Genomic DNA, 22,971 nt, shown 5'->3' on the forward strand with positions numbered 1-22,971 from the left:
GCTCCAGGGCACTTCAGCAGGGAGGGAAAGCTTTCTGAAGGGGTTGCTGAGAGCTGTTGGACCCAACCAAAGTGAGCTGAAAGCTCCAAGCAGCTGCAGACTGAGCTGTTGATTCTCAGTGGGATCAGCAGGACTAGTAAAGGTTTCCCACTACAGGGAGTCCTCTGATTCACTGTTCACATCCACACATCACTTCATGGAGCTTTACCTTGTGTTTGTCTCTGTGTGGACAGACAGAATGTGAGCTCATTCTTCATGATTCCTCCACAGAGTGGACCAGCAGAGCTCAGAGGTTCCCAGTGGTCAGTCTGCCCAGCAGCATCAAACACATCTGGACTCCATATTTATGGTCTGTACATGTACAACAACTACTTTTCCATCTATTCTGTTCACAGTCATCTCCATGCTGCACTTTGTAGACCAGTGGATTGTCAGTGTGTCCAACATGGATCTGATGTTTGGCTCCATGATTTCAGTCTGATTGGCTCATTCATATAGTATTCTGTTCCAGCTGCTGGAGGACAACATGGTCACTTTTGTGAAGGAGGAGCTGAAGAAGATCCAGAAGGTTCTGAGTCCAGATTACCCAGAATGCTTAGAGAGTCAGAGGGAGGATGAGGATGAAGAGCAGAGGATCAGCAGAGAGGCTTTAGTGAAGATCACAGTTCACTTCCTGAGGAGAATGAAGCAGGAGGAGCTGGCTGACCGTCTGCAGAGCAGTAAGAGGATTTCTCTAAAGATTTAACCTGCTGGATAAATGACACATTTACTGATGTCTCAACACACAGAACAACACATGTTCAAATACTTAATGAAGCTTAGATGATTTTTTTAAATGTTTTATGAAGCACTGACAAAAGTCTTATCCGTGTTCACTCAGAAACCCTCGCTGCAGTGTGTCAACGTAAACTGAAATATAGGCTAAAGAAGAAGTTCCAGTGTGTGTTTGAGGGGATTCCTAAAGCAGGAAACCCAACCCCTCTGAATCAGATCTACATAGAGCCCTTCATCACAGAGGGAGGGACTGGAGAGGTCAATGATGAACATGAGGTCAGACAGATTGAAACAGCATCCAGGAAACCAAATAGACCAGAAACAACCATCAGGCAAGAAGACATCTTTCAAGCTTTACTTAAAAGAGATGAACCAATCAGAACAGTGATGACAAAGGGAGTGGCTGGCATTGGGAAAGAAGTCTTCACACAGAAGTTCACTCTGGACTGGGCTGAAGGCAAAGCCAACCAGGACATCCAGTTCATGTTTCCATTCACTTTCAGAGAGCTGAATGTGCTGAAAGAGAAAAAGTTCAGCTTGGTGGAACTTGTTCATCACTTCTTTACTGAAACCAAAGAAGCAGGAATCTGCAGCTTTGACGAGTTCCAGGTTGTGTTCATCTTGAGCGGTCTGGATGAGTGTCGACTTCCTCTGGACTTCCACAACAAGGAGCCCCTGACTGATGTTACAGAGTCCACCTCAGTGGATGTGCTGCTGACAAACCTCATCAGGGGGAAACTGCTTCCCTCTGCTCGCCTCTGGATAACCACACGACCTGCAGCAGCCAATCAGATCCCTCCTGACTGTGTTGACATGGTGACAGAGGTCAGAGGGTTCACTGACCCACAGAAGGAGGAGTACTTCAGGAAGAGATTCAGAGATGAGGAGCAGGCCAGCAGGATCATCTCCCACATCCAGACATCACGAAGCCTCCACATCATGTGCCACATCCCAGTCTTCTGCTGGATCACTGCTACAGTTCTGGAGGATGTGTTGAAAACCAAAGAGGGAGGAGAGCTGCCCAAGACCCTGACTGGGATGTACATCCACTTCCTGGTGGTTCAGGCCAAAGTGAAGAAGGTCAAGTATGATGGAGGAGCTGAGACAGATCCACACTGGAGTCCAGAGAGCAGGAAGATGATTGAGTCTCTGGGAAAACTGGCTTTTGAGCAGCTGCAGAAAGGAAACCTGATCTTCTATGAATCAGACCTGACAGAGTGTGGCATCGATATCTCAGCAGCCTCAGTGTACTCAGGAGTGTTCACACAGATCTTTAAAGAGGAGAGAGGGCTGTACCAGGAGAAGGTATTCTGCTTCATCCATCTGAGTGTTCAGGAGTTTCTGGCTGCTCTTCATGTGCATCTGACCTTCATCAACTCTGGAGTCAACCTGATGGGAGAACAATCAAAGTCTCAGGAGTCTGAAACACTAAAAGAGACTCTCTTCTACCAGAGTGCTGTGAACAAGGCCTTACAGAGTCCAAATGGACACCTGGACCTGTTCCTCTGCTTCCTCCTGGGTCTTTCACTACAGACCAATCAGAGTATCCTACGAGGCCTGCTGACACAGACAGGAAGTAGCTCACAGACCAATCAGGAAACAGTCGATTACATCAAGGAGAAGATCAGTGAGAATCTGTCTGCAGAGAGAAGCATCAATCTGTTCCACTGTCTGAATGAACTGAATGATCGTTCTCTAGTGGAGGAGATCCAACAGTCCCTGAGTTCAGGAAGTCTCTCCACAGATAAACTGTCTCCTGCTCAGTGGTCAGCTCTGGTCTTCATCTTACTGTCATCAGGAAAAGATCTGGATGTGTTTGACCTGAAGAAATACTCTGCTTCAGAGGAGGCTCTTCTGAGGCTGCTGCCAGTGGTCAAAGCCTCCAACAAAGCTCTGTTAGTATCCTGATTGTTAGATTTGATCATCAGTACTGTGCTATCTTTGACGTGTATAAAGACTTTCTTGTTTTGTTATCATCTCTTTAGGCTGAGTGGCTGTAACCTCTCAGAGAGAAGCTGTGAAGCTCTGTCCTCAGCTCTCAGCTCCCAGTCCTGTAGTCTGACAGAACTGGACCTGAGTAACAACAACCTGCAGGATTCAGGAGTGAAGCAGCTTTCTGCTGGACTGAAGAGTCCAAACTGTAAACTGGAATCTCTCAGGTTAGGTTAAAGCAACTTGTATAACTGATGATGGTGCAAATCTTAATGTGATGCATGGAGTGTCCTGAGATCCCGACCCATAAGAAATGGGAGAATCTTGCTTCCACATTCTGTCTTACATTAAAGAGGATGACACTGTAAACTTTAGCAGGACAAACATTACTGTTAAACTTTGTCCTCATGTCTGAACTTCTGAGAATGAGAGAAAGAATAATAAACATATAAAAGGTAAAAGCAGCGATGATGGCTATTGTCACCAAGGTGTTGAGCCTGAGCTCGTACCTCGAAGGATGTATAGATGGAGAACAAACAATTTTAGTAATCAGCATCGTGAAAGGGTTGCCCATTTTCTGTCAAAATCCATAAATATATGGAGTTAATCTCTCCATATATTCACTTATATATTATTCATACATATAGGCCTATCACTTCCTGTTGTCAGTGGGCGGGGCCAGGGCGTTGGAAGGTTATGGGCATTTGTTTAGGGTGAAAGAGATGAAACCCCATCAATCTGAGGACTTTCGGATGATTATAGCAGTGATTTTTAATATCACATATTGAAACTCGCCACACCATCCAGCGAAAAGTCAGTTTTCTAAATGAAGTATTTGTTATCTGATGTCTGACCCCATTTGAAGTTGGTGTGGTGAATGAGGTCCGAGTCATTAGTCAAAGATCAAACCAACAATATCCTATGAGATGGTGAAACATCAAAATTCAATCCTTTGGTGACATGAGTTTTATTTAAATACTGACCGAGTTTCAGGGTGTTGTGATAAAACCTGTAGGAGTTTGTTAAGATACAAGTCCTGATAAGGAACAAAATTGCAGCTAAAATCAGATTTAAATTCAAAATGGCTGACTTCCTGTTTGATTTTTGGATGGTTCCAAGAGCTGTCTTGTAGGGTTGACATGCATGTATCAAATTTCATCCACGTCAGTGAAGTTAGTGGGCAGGGCTGAGTTCTACCCACTTCTGAGACAGTTCAAATATGAACCTTTTCACCATTCCTGAATCATGAGCTAAATTTCCAAGGCCCCCAAAATCAATTTGTTTGCCAGGAAAATAAATGCTACAGATACAAATTGTCAGGTTTTAAGTTTTCTTTTGTCATGTTTTGAGGTTTTTGTCATGTTTCCAGGTTAATTTCTTTTCATTTTTTTCCCCTTGTCACTTAGCTTCACTCAAGCCACCTGTTTTCTGTTTCACAGCTGCACCTTGTCACCAATCACCTTCCCCAGTATTTAGTTTCCAGGTTCACTCACAGTCATCACGAAATCCTCACCTTACCTTTCATGTTTCATGCCACATTTGTTAGCCACGTCTTGTCAGTTCAGGTTTTTGCCACTTGTTTTGCCATAGTCTTATCTTCCGGCTCTGCCGCGCCCTTGGTTCTTGCCTTGTGCTTTTTGTTTTGTAAATCTGTTTTTTTTTTAAGTCGCATTTGGGTCCTCCCTTCTGGCACTACGCATCGTGACACAAAGGGCCTTCGCACCGCCTTTGGTGCTTGGGCCAAAACAGAAAAGAGAATTATTTAGGAAATTTAAGGAGGACATTTGAGTAAATAATTACATTTACATTTTGTGTGTCTGCAGCCTGTCAGGCTGTCTGATCACAGAGGAAGGCTGTGCTTCTCTGGCTGAAGCTGTGACCTCCAACCCCTCCCATCTGAGAGAGCTGGACCTGAGCTACAACCATCCAGGAGACTCAGGAGTGAAGCTGCTGACGGCTGCACTGAAGGATCCACACAAACTCAGGTATGGAGAGGCCTGCTGCAGCCACACGATGTCTGATAGAGGAGGAAGAGCTGGAAACATGTTCTCTGTCCTGCACTCAGCCCTGTGTTTTTGCTTCCTGCTGAGTGTTACATGAACAATCACACATGTAGGAGCCTTTTTCCTTTGCTCACAGCAGAAACTCTGGTTGAACAGAAACAGCAGATATTTGTGGAGGAGGTCTCTAAGGAGAACATCTGCAGGAACAACAGTGAGAAGTGTCTGTTGGTCCTCTGACCCTGGATCAGATACAGAGATGGGTCCAGAACATGTTAGCCTAGCTTAGCACCGCCAGCTTAGAGAGATGGGTGATGTGCGTGGCAAAGATAGGACCCGGATGCAGATCTTTAAACTGAAAACTTGATTTCTTTAAACAGTCTAACAAAAAGCGTGGCTGAGCCGGTATACAAAAACTTCGAAAACAAAAGCCTGACTAGAACTGTGAAAGACCTGACATGGATAACAAGGACAAACCTGATACCATGAGTGACAATGACATGAATGACGGTGAGGATCTGAGGAAAGAGGGACCTGAAGCTGAAGACACTCTGGCAGACGGCCAGATGAGGGACCTGGATCCACAAAACCAACAAACATAACAAGCACAAAGATTTGTAAAACCATTTTCAGCTAAAGTTCCCTTTTATGAATTACCGTCAACCTGGAAATATGTATGGTAATAATTTTCACAAAACCGAATATTATAAATTGAAAAATGTTTTTTTTTTTTTTTTTTTTTTAAACTTCAAAGTTCAAAATCAGACTTTCAGTTTAAAATATTTGTTTCAAATGAACAGACTCTGAAATGGTTGAAAGAAGCAGTTTTGTATCTGTCAATGTTAGTCCAACAGCTTTCATTCTAGTTTCCAGATGCTAAATTCCAGTGGATGTATCCAGATGTTTTCGTGTTTCTTTCTCAGTGTAGAACATGTGTGTGAGCCATGTAATGTCCATGTTTACAGGGTGGAGCCTGCTGGAGAACGATGGTTGACACCAGGTCTGAGGAAGTGTAAGTGTGTTCTTCATCTGATTCATGACATCCAACCATCTTCACACTGTCACATCACTCATTGATCAAAGTGCACAGATGATAGATCAATAACTGCAGCTGGATTGTGTTTGTTCTCTCCATCAGATTCCTGTCAACTCACAATCGACACAAACACAGTGAACAGAAAACTGAAACTGTCTGACAACAACAGGAAGGTGACATGTGTGGAGGAGGTTCAGTCATATCCTGATCATCCAGACAGGTTTGATGACTGGTGTCCTCAGCTTCTGTGTAGAAATGTTCTGACTGGTCGCTGTTACTGGGAGGTCGAGTGTAGAGGAGAAGCTTATATATCAGTGAGTTACAGAGGAATCAGCAGGAGAGGAGGCCGAGACTGTATGTTTGGATGGAATGATCAGTCCTGGAGTCTGACCTGCTCTGATAGAGGTTACTCTGTTTATCACAATAAGAGAGAAACACACATCATATCCTCCTCCTCTGTCTCTAACAGAGCAGCAGTGTATGTGGACCGTCCTGCTGGCACTCTGTCCTTCTACAGAGTCTCCTCTGACACACTGATCCACCTCCACACCTTCAACACCACATTCACTGAAGAACCTCTGCTGCCTGGATTTGGGTTCTGGTCACCTGCTTCCTCAGTGTCTCTGTGTTGAGTTTAAAGAGTTTCCTCCTGTCAGAGAACCACTGTTGAACAGATAGTTCAGTCTGTACATGTCTGTCTCTTTCACTCAGAAACACCTTTTCAGATTCATGGATTCAGTCAGTTTCTGTTTGAAACTCTTCTAAATGATTCCTTGGAAACTTCTTCCTCTTCCAGTCCTTTAAAATGGAAGCTGCCATTCTTCCAGGATGTTGTTTTTCTGTGTTTCCAGTCAAAGCTTCACACTAAAAGTACATATATAGTACATACATTCAGCAGCATCTTACAGTTTGCTGTTCTTTGTTAATATTCCACCATAGAACCAACAACCAGCTTGTGATTTTAGACAGGTTTATTTCAATACTTGTCATTCATTTAGTGCCTGTGTAAGACTGAATTATATTGTTTAAAGCTCATTATTTCAGGTGAATGTGCCTTCATTTAGATTCAGATTCACTTTGTCATTATGTGTACATAAAAACTAAATGCTATTTCTCAAGTTAAAACACTTTAAAGAAGTCAGAGCAAACTTAGAAATTGTCAGGTAAAATTTATAAGAAAATACAGTATTTAAAAAAAAAAACTAAATACAAATGATAATAATAGAATAAATGCTGAATACTAAAAATTTCAAAGTTAAAGTGCATAGTGGGGACCGACAGCCAGTGATTACTTTGTGTTTAGCAGTCCAACAGCAGTCGGGAAGAAACTGTTGCTCCTGAATCTCCTTCCTGACAGCAGGAGGGAAAAGAGACAGTTGAGAGGTCCTGAATGATGCACTCCCCTCTGCAGCTTTTGTTGTAAATGTCCCCAGTGGTAACAGCAGGACTCCCAACAATCCTCTCTGCTGTTTTTACCACTCTGCTCAGTCTCTGTCCCTCTTCTGCTCTGCTGTTCCCGTACCAGGAAGTCATACAGTAGGTTAGGGTGCTCTCGATGGTCTTTTGGTAAAACGCAGTCAGGGCTGATTTGGAGAGGCCTGTTCTCTTCCTTTTGGAGGATTTATCCTCACAAAGGTCCTCCTAACACTCTCCGCAGACAGCTGCAGAACCTGGTCAGTGGTGTCAGTCTTTGTGCACCCCTGGTGTTAGTGACCTCAAACCGGGAATAAAACCTGTTTAGGTCATCTGGGAGCGATGGATTGTTGCACTGAGCTGTTTTGATGTTTGTAGCCTGTTTCTGTCTGAAATCCCTGCCACAGGCACCTCGTGTCCCTGATGTCTTAAAAGTGCTTCTCCAAGTTCCTCCCATGCTGTTTCTTAGCCTCTTGCCTCCCTGTATGCTACCGCGTCGCCAGCTTTAAAGGCAGAGTCACGGGTCTTCAGGAGTGAACGGACCTCGCCTGTCAGCCATGACTTGTTTGTGGACCGTGTTTTAACAGTTTTCACCACAGTCACATCATCAACACATTTACAGATGAATCCCATTACAATAGGAGAGGTTTCAGCACCAACCCAAATTAAGCTTTTTACTCATCTTTTCTATTCTGACTTTGTTTTGTGACATGATAATTTACTAACTTTGTGTACTTTTTTATGAATAAATCCTATAATTCCTCACAAAGTGTCCTCCGGTGTATTCATTTATAGCAACTCGTTGTGATGTTGATAACATCCAGTTATGTTGATGAAACCTGAACGTAGAGGCCTGGATGACTTTGACTCCTGAGATGACACCTCTAAGGACACCGCTGGGTTGTTTCGGTCTGGATATGTCCTGTAACTCACACATAAAACACATTTCTAGGATGTCCTTCTTTCACACACATACAGGAACATCCTTCCTTAGAGTGATGCAGTTAAACTGCTCCATACATGTGTTACTTACAGGCTGCACTGTTGTGATCCCTTATCAGGACGTCAGCGAGTTCAGGAACTAGCAGAGATCATAAAGATCTGAAATACAAGCATCCTGACTGCAGCTGCTCTGCCCGGTGGAGAATCTTACCTGCTCTTTGGGGGTCAAGCCTACGATCCCAGGCACATCTGTCTCATCTCCAACAACAAACCTCTGCAAAGCAGCCAAGAAACAGATGTAGCTGAATCTAACTGATGCATGTGACTGGAAAACTAAATGCTGCTCTCTGACAACCCCACGCTGACCTGATGCAATAACTGAGGCTGATAGAGGTGAAACTGAGTGAAATAGAGTGGAATAATTCAACAGCACATTATTTAGAACATATGTATATATCTGTGGATCTGATAAAACAGCAAAATTTGACTATAGTTGGACTATAGTTTATGAAACATGTTGGAATATTCTTATTTCATGTCCTTAGTCATTCTCTGAAGCAAAAGACTGTGATTTAGGGGAGTTTGACTTGACAAACACAACTTACAGCAATACTCCACAGTCTGCTGTTTCAGTCTGCAGTAGCAGCACCCTAATTTACCATAATTGCTATTTCAGATGAGTAAGAAAGAGTTAAAGCCATGTAGTGTAGGAGAATGCCACCTGGCCCTGTACTTCTACTGTAACCCTAACCATTTTTGACATTTTAACAGTGTGAAATGACACCAACACAGTTTAAATTACACAGAAGTGACATGCTAAAAGTGCAGAAAGTTGCCTGCTATTTAAACGTAGTGTCATCAGTTCATATTGAGGATGAGAGTCCCAAAGTTGCAGCTTTTGGTTCTGGAGCGACCCCATGACATTACAAGATATCATTTCCATAAATCCCTTCTTAATCTCAAAATAATTTTTCATGTTAGCAGCAATGTTAATGAAAATATTAACAAAAAAAAGATGTTGTTCAGCTTCCAATCATCCTCAGAAAAGTGATTTCTCAGCTGGCAATCAACAGGACAGCTCTGAGTTTCAGTCAAAGATAAAAAGATGAATCAAATGTAAGAACAGGTCTGACACTGGTTTCTTTTTGGTTGTACTTTAATCTTTATTGTGGTAGTTCACTGTGAACATTCATCTCATGTTTGAACACAAACCTTTCTCAGATCTCACAGCTGGACTACGGGTGTTGTTCAAACCTCAGACTCTGCAGAGAACCCCAACACATCCTCAGCTGAGCTGTCAGTGTCATCTGTTTGCTGCAGGTTCTGTTTTGAAGCAGTTTGACCAACACAGCTCGCTCTCATTCGGGCTTGGCTACAGCAGAGCATCAGGTCTGTGAGGGGAAATAATTCTCCAACCAGTCGATGTTGGAAGAATCCCTGTGAGATGAAAAAGCCACAGCACACACAGAAACCCACACACCCCATCTGTTGCATTAAAGAAGGTTTTCAATGGCTGTCAACTGTTCTGTTTGTTCTGAGAACCACTAACAACAAATTGATATCTGCAACCCGAGCATCTCTTCAGCTTGTTTACCACTGAGCCTTCTATCTCATCAGTGACCAGTTTAAGTTAGAAACTTCTCTGCTTTGTCACTTTAGTATTTATAAATAACCTGTTGCCTCAGCGGGTTCATTACAGATGAGAATTTGTCCACCAAGTTTATAACAATTTCTCCAAGTGAAGCTTGTTTTTAACTCCAGTATTCATCAATAATTATTCATGTATCTGTCAGGATCAATGACATCACGATGACACCTTCTCAACCCCTCTTTAATAGAGTTGGATTCATCAATAGGAAGATTTCCATGACTAAAGATAGGCGTCAGGACAATAGTGCAGTTCTCCAGGCTCACCACTAGGATGAGATGATCAGACTATAATCAAACTATGTAGAAAAATATATGGTCATTTATTTTCCAGTCCCTCCCTATTCCACAGTAGATCAACATCATATTACGGTGGGCTTCCTGGGTTCTGTGCTCCTTGGGGGCTGCTGGTGGCCTGGGTCTTGTGGCCCTCTCTGCCTGCTTCTGATTGCTGGGGGGGGGGCTGTGGATTGTGGCTCTGTACACTTATACACTCATAACTAAGCACGGTTATCGTGTAGGTCCTGTGCCATGGGTGTTGCATGTTCACACACACACACACACACACACACACACACACACACACACACACACACACACACACACACACACACACACACACACACACACACACATTCATTAGTCCAGTAGCATGCTCGCTAAGCAGTTGATGTATTATCATGTCGTCTCAGGTCATCTATATTCACAGCTGTGTTGTATGCGATTACCGCTTCTTGTGCTTGTTTTTGTTTGTTTGTGTGTTTGTTTTTTCTCTGCTTGTCTGCTTTCAGGTGCTCCTGGTGGCGCTAAGGCTGGATTCCCCTCAGAGGCCATGGATTGTTGTCTGTTTTGTTTTTTACAGGTGTAGCAGCTGGTTGTCTGGTTTTTCTTTCTATTTTTGTTCTGTTTCCTCTTCTTTCCTCTTCTTCTTTCCTTGTCCCCCGGTCCGGTTCAGTTCTATTACATGTCATATATTGTCAACAGAAATAAATAAATGGGCATCAAGGGGAGCTTTACATTTATAAAACTTCCCTTGGCAAAGCAAATCTGTTTGGCATCAAAGGTATTCAGACTACAATTCTGCTGCCATAATGCTGAACAGGAGAAGGGGGAAAAAAACAAAAAACACCATATTACATGCTGAGTCACTACAACCAAACGCCGGAATTATGTTTTTAACCCACAAATATACTGTAAAACATGTAACTAAAGGTGAATCCGGTAAAAAAAAAAAGAGATACTCTTAGAATAATAATCAGAATGGAAACAAAATGTTCTGTAAGTGTAAATGATTACACCATTAAACACTATTACACACCATTAAACTAACTGTTCATGATGCATGTTCATGTAACTAAGAAACAAGGCCTCACATGGAAAAATACAAAATGAAAATACCATTTAATACCATTTGAATTCACTTACTCTTAATTACTCTTTAGCTTTTGAGCTTTCTAACTTTCTATCATTTTCAGACATGTCCAGCTCTCCATTAACCCATTCAAACCAGATGCAACATGTTTAACCAACAAGTCCTCCAATCATTTTCAAAGTGTTTTACAAGAAAAGAGCTGTCAAATGAAAGATCTTTGAGTCATATCTGGAACTGAATGAATATCCTCCAAGACAGCTGATTAAGTCAATTTGTTAAGAGTTAAAGGTTTAACAAAGGTTCCTGCCTTCTTTAACCTTCGTAATATTGTTAAAATCAGGAACATCCTGTCTCAGAGTGATGCAGAAAAAGAGCTTCATGCATTTGTTACTTCAAGGCTGGATAACTGTAATTCCTTATTATTGGGCTGTCCCACATATTCTCTGAAAAGCCTCCAGCTGATCCAGAATGCTGCAGCCAGAGTTCTGATGAGAACTAACAGCAGAGATCATATTTCTCTAGTTTTAGATAACATAGAAAATGAAATAATCTTCCTCACAAGTTGTCAGAAAAATTCTATCAAAATTAGGCTCAGAGTCGCTGGATACGAGTAACACAAAACATTTATTTCTTGCAAGAAGGAGACAAGTCCGCACAACCTGTCAGGAAGCTGGCTCTGAGTGTTCTGCCTCACAAAATGATACTATTGCTATTTATATTATTCATGTTTACTGGTCACACAATGTTACTAGCATTACTAGTCATACAATGTTATGGGAAAACGAGTTCAGACAGTAATGTTATGAGACATTGAGTTCAGACAGTCTCACTAGCTACACAATGTTATGAGGACCAAAAGGTAGGAGAAAGGAGGAAGCCTCCCCCATCACATAAACCTTTTCTCATAGTATAACTTCATGATTTTTATAACAGAGTTCTTAATGACCAAGCAGCATCATATTTTAAAGATCTCAAAGTTAAACCCTGGCTGCTCAACAAATTTCTGTTCATTGGACAATAATCCGTGCAGATCTCTTTAAGTTGGCTGATTGCAGCTCAGTGATTCCTCTCTGATGTCACAGTTTGTCACATGTGCAGCAAACTAACTGCAGCTGACATGAACTGAATGGTCTCAGTTGAAGTGAGCTGCAGAGAAACACAACATACTGATATTCTGTGTGAAGCTTTGACTGAAAAAACACAGAAAAACATCCTGGAAGAATGGCAGCTTCCATCTTTAAAGGACTGGAAGAGGAAGAAGTTTCCAAGGAATCATTTAGAAGAGTTTCAAACAGAAACTGACTGAATCCATGAATCTGAAAAGGTGTTTCTGAGTGAAAGAGACAGACATGTACAGACTGAACTATCTGTTCAGCAGTGATTCTCTGACAGGAGGAAACTCTTTAAACTCAACACAGAGACACTGAGGAACCAGGAAACCAGACTGTAAATCCAGGATGCAGAGGTTCTTCAGTGAATGTGGTGTTGAAGGTGTGGAGGTGGATCAGTGTGTCAGAGGAGACTCTGTAGAAGGACAGAGTGCCAGCAGGACGGTCCACATACACTGCTGCTCTGTGAGAGACAGAGGAGGAGGAGGAGGAGGAGATGGAGGAGGAGGAGGAAGAATATGTTTCTCTCTCATTGTGCCAGACAGAGTAACCTCCATCAGAGCAGCTCAGACTCCAGGATTGATCATTCCATCCAAACACATTCGCCAAGCTTTCGTCTTCCCTGCTGATTCCTCTGTAACTCACTGATATATAAACTGCTCCTCTCCACTCGACCTCCCAGTAACAGCGACCAGTCAGAACATTTCTACACAGCAGCTGAGGCCAGTCATCAAATCTGTCTGGATGATCAGGATATGACTGAACCTCCTCCACAAGTATCACCTTCCTGTTGTTGTCAGACAGTTTCAGTTCTTTGTTCACTGTGTTTGTGTCGATTGTGAGTTGACAGGAATCTGATGGAGAGAACAAACACAATCCAGCTGCAGTTATTGATCTATCATCTGTTCACTTTGATCAATGAGTGATGTGACAGTGTGAAGATGGTTGGATGTCATGAATCAGATGAAGAACACACTTACACTTCCTCAGACCTGGTGTCAACCATCGTTCTCCAGCAGGCTCCACCCTGAAAGGAGGAGGGGGGTCAGAGGTCAGAAAAATTAGGAAAGAAAAGGAAGAGAAGAACGATGGATGGAAGGGAATCTGTCTGAGCTCATTCTGAAGTTTAAAAGCACCAAATGTTTTCTGCAGTCAGATTATGGAGATGAAGTTTCTGTCTCTGAAACTCTTCAAGTTTGGAAGAATTTTCACTTTGATTTTTCACTCATTTCTGAATCCAAATATGAGCTTTAAAAATTCTAATGAAATCACTTCAGTTTCTGACATCATGGTCTCTCCTGATGGTCACATTGTTTCTGCTGACTCCTCCTCTCAGTATGTTTCAGGGCAGCCAAACATCCAGAACCTTTCTCAGACCCATTGGTCCATCTGAATGCTGCACAGCCAGCCAGGGGAAGACATTCATCTAGAAAAGTTAGACTAGAAACACTCCCCTCATTCCACCCTCCACATTGAACATTAAAGGCTCAGAATAAGATCAGAGGAGAATCTATAGTCATTGGAAGTAAATTAGCTGCCAGGTGTTGTGGCTTTCTTGATCAGAATCACTCATTTATTTCAGCCTGATCACTTTTCAGGAATCTGAAGCAGACTGAAAAGCCTCCAGCCTCTTCCTTTCCTTCCCCCAGTGTCCCTCTCTTCCTGTTTCTCTGGAATTTCTTGGATATTTATTGGATTGTCCCCCACCTTTTTTCTTTTTCTTCATCCCAGCCAGAGATGGGACCAACCAAACACAGCTCCAGTTCAACTTTGGTCTACTTGGTTCTCATCTGGAAGGACGGTCAGAACCACAGAAGGGCAGAACTCTCACATCAGCCACTGGGACACACAAACACAGTCAGATGCAGAGCTATCTGGCCTTAAGACGAGCATCAGCTGTGGAGGAACACCTGAGCACAGAGACTGAACAGCAACACAGAACCACGTTAACAGAGGACACACTCAGTGCACACACACTGGCCACTGAGACGGGCCTCTATCAGAGATCATGGCTCCCTGTGGAGCAGAGAGGATGTACACAGTCCAACAGCAGCACTGTGGAGACACAGCTACACTTTCTAACACAATGTGACTCATTCTAACAGCTGCCTGAAAAGGATCTGAAGAAATGTCCCTTCATATACCCACAGTTCTCCTTCTGCCCAGCACGGACAAACTGCCCGTTCTGTTAGGAGAAATTAAAGCAGAGCTGGACCAGGCTTTGTCTCTGCTGTGGATAGGGTGACCAGATAACCCGTTTTGTGCGGGACAGTCATGCATTTTCATAACTTTTCACACGTCCCGCAAATTGAGACGTTGTCCCGCATTGTTATTGACAGTCAGACTATAATCTGGGATTTATCAAATAGCTGTGTGGAGAAAGCAGGGAGGGCTGTTTGATCATGTCAATCAAATGGGAATGCTGATGCAGGTTAAGGTCACGCCCACCAACAAAACAACAATATAAATCAGGTCAGAATGTTACCGGCATGCAGCAGGAGACAGGGTCGGAGAGGGAGGAAAACACGACTCGTACAGCTAAGGAAAGAAAATGCAGCTACAACAAAGACTGGGAAACTATCTTCTCCTGGTTGAAACCAGTGCAAGGTGAGTCTGGTAAAGTTTTCTGTGAAATTTGCTTGAGTAATTTTTCCGTTTCACACGGAGGTGAATACGACGTGAAACAACACAGACAATGCGAGACTCACAAAAAGCATAATTGAAAGAACAATTGTAGTCCTGACTGTCTATTCTGTTCAAATCGTACACAGTCAGGTGAGAGACACTGAAATAATATGAGAGCTCCATGCTGACTACATGAGAGAACTTGGGAAAGTTGTCTTTAAATAAGATATATTTGTTAAGTTAAGCATAGTAATGCTACAAGCATTACAAGGTTTATTTTTTTTAAAGTTATTTTAGACAATACCTCGATGCATTGGTATCCCACATTGTCCCACACAAACATAGTCTTTGTCCCACATCTGGTGAATCGGAATCTTGTCACCCTAGCTGTGGATGGCTTCAGAGAGCTGTGTGGAGAATCTGGTTCTGATTCTGTGCTTTTATAAGGGCCACATCTGTCAGCAGGAACATTCAAACACTGTGAAAAGCCTTCCAGAGCCACGGAAGGATCAGTAACAGAGAATAAATGATCAGAGTCATTTCAAACATCCTGAAGACTCAAATGCTTCTCATTTCCTGTGCTGATCATTAGAGTGATTTTAGTGTCTATGACACAGGTGATGGAGCAGTGATCACTAACATCACAAACTCCAGAGGCAGGGATCTGTGTGCTCTGTCAGTAAGTCTGATATCAAGTCATGTGGAGCTCAGAGGATTGTTGAAGTTTGCTCTGGTGGTTTTATCTCTGAGCTGAAACACATCCAGTTCCACACACTGTTCTTTGAATTTGTTGGAGCTGTCAGAGAGCCGGTCCAGCTGAAGATCCCCCATGTGGGCATATGGAGGGAGGGACACAAGTCTAATCCACATGTTCATATTTCCAGATGTACGGTGAACATCCATCCATCATCTGCCGCTTATCCGGGGGTCGGGTCGCGGGGGCAGCAGCTTGAGCAGAGAAACGGTGAACATGGTTTTATAAATCTTTGTGCTAAGCTAGGCTAACATGTCCTGGACCCATCTCTGTATCTGATCCAGGGTCAGTGGACCAACAGACACTTCTCACTGTTATTCCTGCAGATGTTCTCCTTGGAGACCTCCTCCACAAATATCTGCTGTTTCTGTTCAGCCAGTGTTTCTGCTGTGAGCAAAGGAAAAAGGCTCCTACATGTGTGATTGTTCATGTAACACTCAGCAGGAAGCAAAAACACAGGGCTGAGTGCAGGACAGAGAACATGTTTCCAGCTCTTCCTCCTCTATCAGACATTGTGTGTGGCTGCAGCAGGCCTCTCCATACCTGAGTTTGTGTGGATCCTTCAGTGCAGCCGTCAGCAGTTTCACTCCTGAGTCTCCTGGATGGTTGTAGCTCAGGTCCAGCTCTCTCAGATGGGAGGGGTTGGAGGTCACAGCTTCAGCCAGAGAAGCACAGCCTTCCTCTGTGATCATACAGCCTGACAGGCTGCAGACACACAAAACAACACAGAAACTCTGAGAGAACTGCTCTGAAACTGAAGCTGAATGTCATCAAATGTTCAGAGAAACTGGAACTGTCTCACATTACTGACTTTGTGTCTTCATAAATCTAAGTCAGAATCAAACTACATACGTGGATTAACCTGATTTCCCATTTTAGCCACAAATACATGCAGACACTCCCCTACTTAGTCCTTTTCAGATAAAATATGGTCTGCACCACAGTGAGAGCAGCATTAAAGAAGAAGCTGATTTAACAAATGTGAAACTGAGACGCTCATCTGTGAAGCAGAGAAAATTAAATTTGCTGATCTTAGTTCTGGAATCACCAACAGAAGAAAAGCTGCTGGATGTAAAAAAGAAACAGAAGAATCAACTCTGTAAAGTCTGAGCAAAGGACCCTGCAGAGGTAAAAAAGAAATGGTGGCATTAGAAACGAGTCAACACATCAGGTGGCAGAAGGACAGCATCGGGGCGATGGGCTGAGGACCGGTGTTGTTCCAAAAAGTGATGGTCCACCAGAAACTGGTCTGATTCTGTGGGAGCGTGTGCTGGCTGTTGGAGCTGTATTGCTCCATGTATTTACCTCTGCTGCTTCAGTGCTTTGGATCAAACTGTTACAGCGTTCAAAGATTTTTGGTGGAAATGTTTCAGAGTTGATCAGAACCAGGTCTACATTTAAGCTTAACCTGATCAAAGCTGTATGAAGACATTGTTTCCAATGTTCTGGCTGTGTGTGTCTTATCCTTAATGTTTACAACTTATACTGAAACTGAATTGTACTGTGTTGATTGTAATTAACAGATTGGATGTACATGAAATTAAACATGTATGTTGTTGATGATAGTTCCATTTCAGTCGATTCACTCGGTACAACACATGTAGGATGGGATGTTACGCCCAGGTGTGTCCTGGCAGAAGACATCTCAAATCACGTCTTCAGGCAGTGATGACATGTGAGGGGCCCCACCCACACTATACAGTCATCTTTCCAGTCATTCCTCAGTTCTTACGCACTTCGCAGGTTTTTATCTCCCGGGCAAATAACAACAAATAACTGTATATGAATCTTCAAATTATTTGTTGGATGAAAATGCAGCCCAAAAGGAAACTGACCAAATGACCCAAAAAATACTTTCCAGGTTCTTCCAGGTTCAGGTTCCAGGTTCAGGTAGGTTCCTGTGGTGTCAGAGGCCTAAAGCTGCTATAACAATCATACAAAGTTGTTGTATCATAAAAACAGTTTGATGAATCCTGACCTGAGTGTTTCCAGTCTGCAGTTTGGATTCTTCAGTCCAGCTGAAAGCTGCTTCACCCCTGAATCCTGCAGGTTGTTGTTACTCAGGTCCAGTTCTGTCAGACTGGAGGACTGGGAGCTGAGAGCTGAGGACAGAGCTGCACATCCTTCATCTGAGAGGTTACAGTCACTCAGCCTGAAGAGACAATTACAGAGAAGAAGAACCGCTGGGATAAGAATTAATCACCTCTAATGCTTAATGTGGACTGAAAGACCAGTTATAAGGACCATCAGGTTTATAAGCCTGTGATCATGTCCATGCGGTGGTTTTTAATGCTCAAAGACACATCAAGAGTGAAACAAGGAGTCCACATGGTGGCTGAGCCTTTCCACTTTGGAGCTGCAGCTTATCAGAGACAGTCTCAGAATCTGATTCAAACAGCAGAGGGTTTCATGGGGAACAAACCTTAGGAACTAATCCCATCAGATTGATGGTGGGGCTGACTTCAGAGCTGCCAACCAGGAACTGGCTGCCAAGTCTAACATTTATCAGCTTCACTGTCTAAATACTTTGTACATGATGACAACATCTGGTTATTTTACAGGTTCTGATAATACAAGCTGATCCATCATTTCTTCAACTCACAGCTTCTTTTCTCTCAGACCTCCTGACATATATCTATAATGCAAAACTTCAGTGGGGATCAGCATGATGCAGTGCTCTTGGTGGATCCCAGAAGCAGCTTGGATCCTCTGACTTGGACCAAACAGCCTGTAGATGGTTCCATAATGTCTCTCTGATAGATCTCAGTGTGAAGTGTTGGGTGACTCTAAACTGAGCTCCTCTCAGGTCCTGTCCTGTTCACCATGTATATAACTGACAGAGTTTCACACTGAGCTGATGGTCATGTCCACCTTTATGCTGATGACACAGTCCTCTGTTATAGAACTAAAACTACAAGCATGGACACTGAAAAACTGCATCTTGTTGTCTTCAAAGAGCTTTTTTTAAATGTGGAACTTGTTTCAGATGCAGATAATCCTGTACAACTGTAACTGTGGATGGAACTTTTTCTGACTTTATAAATAAATGTTTTTGTAATATTTGGACAGATGACAGACTCACTGTTAAACTCATGAATCTGATTTAAGTGACATGTGTAAAACTGAGTTTTTGTACAGAAATGAGGCAGTTTTTCTACATTGTGTGGACACAGATTGGAGGAGGAAATGTTGATCTATATGCATCCATCAGTCTCTACTCTGACACTCTGGATGCCATCTATCACTCTGCAGTTGGATCTGTGACAGGTTAACCTTCAGCTTCATCACTGCACTCTTCATCAGACTGTAGGGTGTCCTTTCTGTGGAAACTGGAGATATGGAACTTATCAAATATGTTCTGCAGACTGACTTCAGTTACAGGATCCATCAGTAAATACTGAGCTTCATTTTCATGGAATAAGGAACAGATACTGAATTTAAATACTTTGGTGTCCCTAAACAAGAAGAAGATGGAAAGCAGTGACAACTACAACTTACAGACTTTCTATCAGTGCTGTTTACACTTTCATCTGTTTTATTATGTGTTTGGAGAATTATTCTCACACCATGTTGAATATTTCACCCTCTTATATAATTTCCTTTTGGGATAGATAAAATATTTTTCATTTCTTTCATTTACACATTTTAACTGTCTTCTTTTGTAACATCAACTTTGACGACATGAACTCATCCCACTCTGCAGCAGCATGAAAAAAGCCTCACCTGAGAGTTTCCAGTCCACAGTTTGGACTCTGCAGTCCAGACAGCAGCTTCACTCCTGAATCCTGCAGGTTGTAGTTTCTCAGGCCCAGTTCTGTCAGACTGGAGGACTGGGAGCTGAGAGCTGAGGAGAGAGCTGCACATCCTTCATCTGAGAGGTTTGAGACACTCAGTCTGAGGAGAAGATGTTAAATAGTCCTAAATTTAGTCACATTTATTTATAACGGACAATAATGATATAAAGCTGCTCTGCAGCCACAATATCTCTGTAACTTCTAGTTAGGAGTCTCTGAATCTGGTGATATAAACTATGGTTTCATTCTTGGTATTTTATATTGATGTTTTAATTAATTTTCATTACTAATTCTCAGGAGAGATGTTGAAAATGTCTCCCATCGGCCACAAATATATTGCTATACACAGAAACATTTGATCTGTGATTCATAAAGGCTGATCCACAAATATACATATTAATCTGTAGTTTCATGCTTTACAATGGAAGGAAAACACATGTAGAGTGTTATTTAACATGTGAGATCCATTCATACATGTGAAATGTGTTTTGCACATCTGTGAATCTCTTCCTGTCACTCTGTAATTTGTGACTTTGCTCTGTTTTGTGTAATTTTACTGCAGCCAATCTGCAGAGCCCAGCATCTATGTGATGTGAAGAGGTCTCCACAGAGAGGTCAGCACTGCCACTCTGCAGGAGGTCCACACCAGGTGCTGCAGCACCAGAGCCAGGAAGACCCCACTCCTACTCACATGTTTGCTTTGTATATTTTCATTTTTGTCAAATTAATTTTTACTGTTTTATTCTTATTTTACTACCTTGCACAGTTGAGCTTGTTGCAATGTACATTTCACTGCTGGTGTTCAGCTGCATGTGACAAATAAAGATCGTTGATTCTTGATCAGTAGTTAATTATCTCATTATGTTACCAAATCAAAGCAGTTTTTCATGATAACTTGTTCATTTATGTCCTAATCTTGGCATCACATCATGTTTTAAAGCAGTGACTTGGAAAACAGAAACAGAAAACAGAAAACAACATCCTGAATGTCACCAAAAGCTTTTTCTGCTCTCTGAAGGCTGAAGTGCTTCGGTTGTTTTTGCAATTGCTGCATTTTTCTCTTGCAGCGTTTTACTTTTGTATTTGTTTTGAAACAAAACGGCCACCGTACATAGACTGTTTGAAGCTGAAACAGCAGAGAAAGCTGACCTGAGTGTTTTCAGGTTACAGTGTGGACTCTGCAGTCCATCAGACAGCTCCTTCACTCCGGAGTCGTAGATACTCAGGTCCAGTTCTGTCAGACTGGAGGACTGGGAACTGAGAGCTGAGGACAGAGCTGCACATCCTTCATCTGAGAGGTTACAGCTACTCAGTCTGAGGAGGAAATAATGAGATAAGCAGTAATCTGTGAATTTCTATCCTACAACAGCAGTATATTCATACACGTCCCTCTATATCTGTACTTACAGAGCTTTGCTGGAGGCTTTGACCACTGGCAGCAGCCTCAGAAGACCCTCCTCTGAAGCAGAGTATTTGTGCAGGTCAAACACATCCAGATCTTTTCCTGATGACAGTAAGATGAAGACCAGAGCTGACCACTCATCAGGACACAGCTCATCTATGGAGAGACTTCCTGAAGTCAGGGACTGTTGGATCTGCTCCACTAGAGAACGATCATTCAGTTCATTCAGACAGTGGAACAGATTGATGCTTCTCTCTGCAGACATATTCTCACTGATCTTCTCCTTGATGTACTCGACTGTTTCCTGATTAGTCTCTGAGCTACTTCCTGTCTGTGTCAGCAGGCCTTGTAGGAGACACTGATTGGTCTGCAGTGAAAGACCCAGGAGGAAGCGGAGGAACAGGTCCAGGTGTCCACTGTGACTCTGTAAGGCCCTGTTCACAGCACTCTCATACAATTGTGTCTCTTTGCTTAATCTAAACCAATTGTAGATTGTTTCTTCTTCTTCTCCCATCAGGTTGACTCCAGAGTTGATGAAGGTCAGATGGACATGAAGAGCAGCCAGAAACTCCTGAACACTCAGATGGCTGAAGCAGAACACCTTCTCCTGGTACAGCCCTCTCTCCTCTATAAAGATCTGTGTGAACACTCCTGAGTACACTGAGGCTGTTGAGATATCGATGCCACACTCTGTCAGGTCTGATTCATAGAAGATCAGGTTTCCTTTCTGCAGCTGCTCAAAAGCCAGTTTTCCCAGAGACTCAATCATCTTCCTGCTCTCTGGACTCCAGTGTGGATCTGTCTCAGCTCCTCCATCATACTTGACCTTCTTCACTTTGGCCTGAACCACCAGGAAGTGGATGTACATCTCAGTCAGGGTCTTGGGCAGCTCTCCTCCCTCTCTGGTTTTCAACACATCCTCCAGAACTGTAGCAGTGATCCAGCAGAAGACTGGGATGTGGCACATGATGTGGAGGCTTCGTGATGTCTGGATGTGGGAGATGATCCTGCTGGCCTGCTTCTTATCTCTGAATCTCTTCCTGAAGTACTCCTCCTTCTGTGGGTCAGTGAACCCTCTGACCTCTGTCACCATGCCAACACAGTTAGGAGGGATCTGATTGGCTGCTGCAGGTCGTGTGGTCATCCAGAGGCGAGCAGAGGGAAGCAGTTTCCCCCTGATGAGGTTTGTCAGCAGCACATCCACTGAGGTGGACTCTGTAACATCAGTCAGGGGCTCCTTGTTGTGGAAGTCCAGAGGAAGTCGACACTCATCCAGACCGTCAAAGATGAACACAACCTGGAACTCTTCAAAGCTGCAGATTCCTGCTTCTTTGGTTTCAGTAAAGAAGTGATGGACAAGTTCCACCAAGCTGAACTTTTTCTCTTTCAGCACATTCAGCTCTCTGAAAGTGAATGGAAACATGAACTGGATGTCCTGGTTGGCTTTGCCTTCAGCCCAGTCCAGAGTGAACTTCTGTGTTAAGACTGTTTTCCCAATGCCAGCCACTCCCTTTGTCATCACTGTTCTGATTGGTTCATCTCTTCCAGGTGGGAGTTTAAAGATGTCTTCTTGTCTGATGGTTGTTTCTGCTCTGCCTGCTTTCCTGGATGCTGTTTCAATCTGTCTGACCTCATGTTCATCATTGACCTCTCCAGTCCCTCCCTCTGTGATGTAGAGCTCTGTGTAGATCTGATTCAGAAGGGTTGGGTTTCCTGCTTTAGAAATCCCCTCAAACACACACTGGAACTTCTTCTTCAGAGCAGATTTATGTCGGAAAACTGGGTCAAAAAGTTCTAAATAAACAAATAAGATCAGTCAATACAATACACAGAAAACCTTCAAACTTTTAATTTCTCTGAGAATGAGTATTTGAACATCTGTTGTTCTGTGTGTTGAGACATCAGTAAATGTGTCATTTATCCAGCAGGTTAAATCTTTAGAGAAATCCTCTTACTGCTCTGCAGACTGTCAGCCAGCTCCTCCTGCTTCATTCTCCTCAGGAAGTGAACTGTGATCTTCACTAATGCCTCTCTGCTGCTCCTCTGCTCTTCATCCTCCCTCTGACTCTCTAAGCATTCTGGGTAATCTGGACTCAGAACCTTCTGCATCTTCTTCAGCTCCTCCTTCACAAAAGTGACCATGTTGTCCTCCAGCAGCTGGAACAGAATAC

At 43.0% G+C, this 22,971-nt stretch overlaps 4 protein-coding genes across 5 annotated transcripts in view; 2 read left to right on the forward strand and 2 right to left on the reverse strand.

The window, feature by feature from the left end:
* The window catches only part of LOC140291438 (uncharacterized), an 873,052-nt gene that overhangs the window by 844,335 nt on the left and 5,746 nt on the right, over positions 1-22,971 (reverse strand). The gene's annotated exons all lie outside the window — the stretch shown is intronic.
* The window catches only part of LOC140292462 (NLR family CARD domain-containing protein 3-like), a 596,771-nt gene that overhangs the window by 4,378 nt on the left and 569,422 nt on the right, over positions 1-22,971 (forward strand). The window lies entirely within an intron of this gene.
* Positions 92-22,971, forward strand: part of LOC140291782 (NLR family CARD domain-containing protein 3-like) — a 52,784-nt gene continuing 29,904 nt past the window's right edge. The window contains exons 1-7 of one of the 2 annotated variants that reach the window (XM_072379442.1): positions 92-349; positions 512-719; positions 881-2,669; positions 2,760-2,933; positions 4,530-4,691; positions 5,672-5,718; positions 5,845-7,851. In XM_072379442.1, the coding sequence (XP_072235543.1) occupies positions 347-349; positions 512-719; positions 881-2,669; positions 2,760-2,933; positions 4,530-4,691; positions 5,672-5,718; positions 5,845-6,374 (2,913 nt within the window). In that variant the 5' untranslated portion in view covers positions 92-346 and the 3' untranslated portion in view covers positions 6,375-7,851. Of the gene's footprint in view, positions 350-511; positions 720-880; positions 2,670-2,759; positions 2,934-4,529; positions 4,692-5,671; positions 5,719-5,844; positions 7,852-22,971 lie in introns of those variants that run through there. The other variant, XM_072379441.1, reaches the window with a different exon arrangement.
* Positions 12,331-22,717, reverse strand: LOC140295184 (NLR family CARD domain-containing protein 3-like). Its single transcript, XM_072379640.1, has 9 exons — positions 22,701-22,717; positions 22,646-22,656; positions 20,806-22,594; positions 20,548-20,712; positions 19,328-19,498; positions 17,583-17,756; positions 16,148-16,309; positions 13,206-13,252; positions 12,331-13,079 (listed from the first exon to the last, which is right to left on the reverse strand). The coding sequence occupies exons 1-9, from the start codon at positions 22,715-22,717 to the stop codon at positions 12,526-12,528; spliced, it is 3,090 nt and encodes a 1,029-aa protein (XP_072235741.1). The 3' UTR covers positions 12,331-12,525.

This window comes from Leuresthes tenuis, unplaced genomic scaffold, assembly GCF_036924035.1.
Source record: "Leuresthes tenuis unplaced genomic scaffold, fLeuTen1.0.hap1 SCAF_1, whole genome shotgun sequence".
NCBI classification, from domain to species: Eukaryota; Metazoa; Chordata; class Actinopteri; order Atheriniformes; family Atherinopsidae; genus Leuresthes; species Leuresthes tenuis.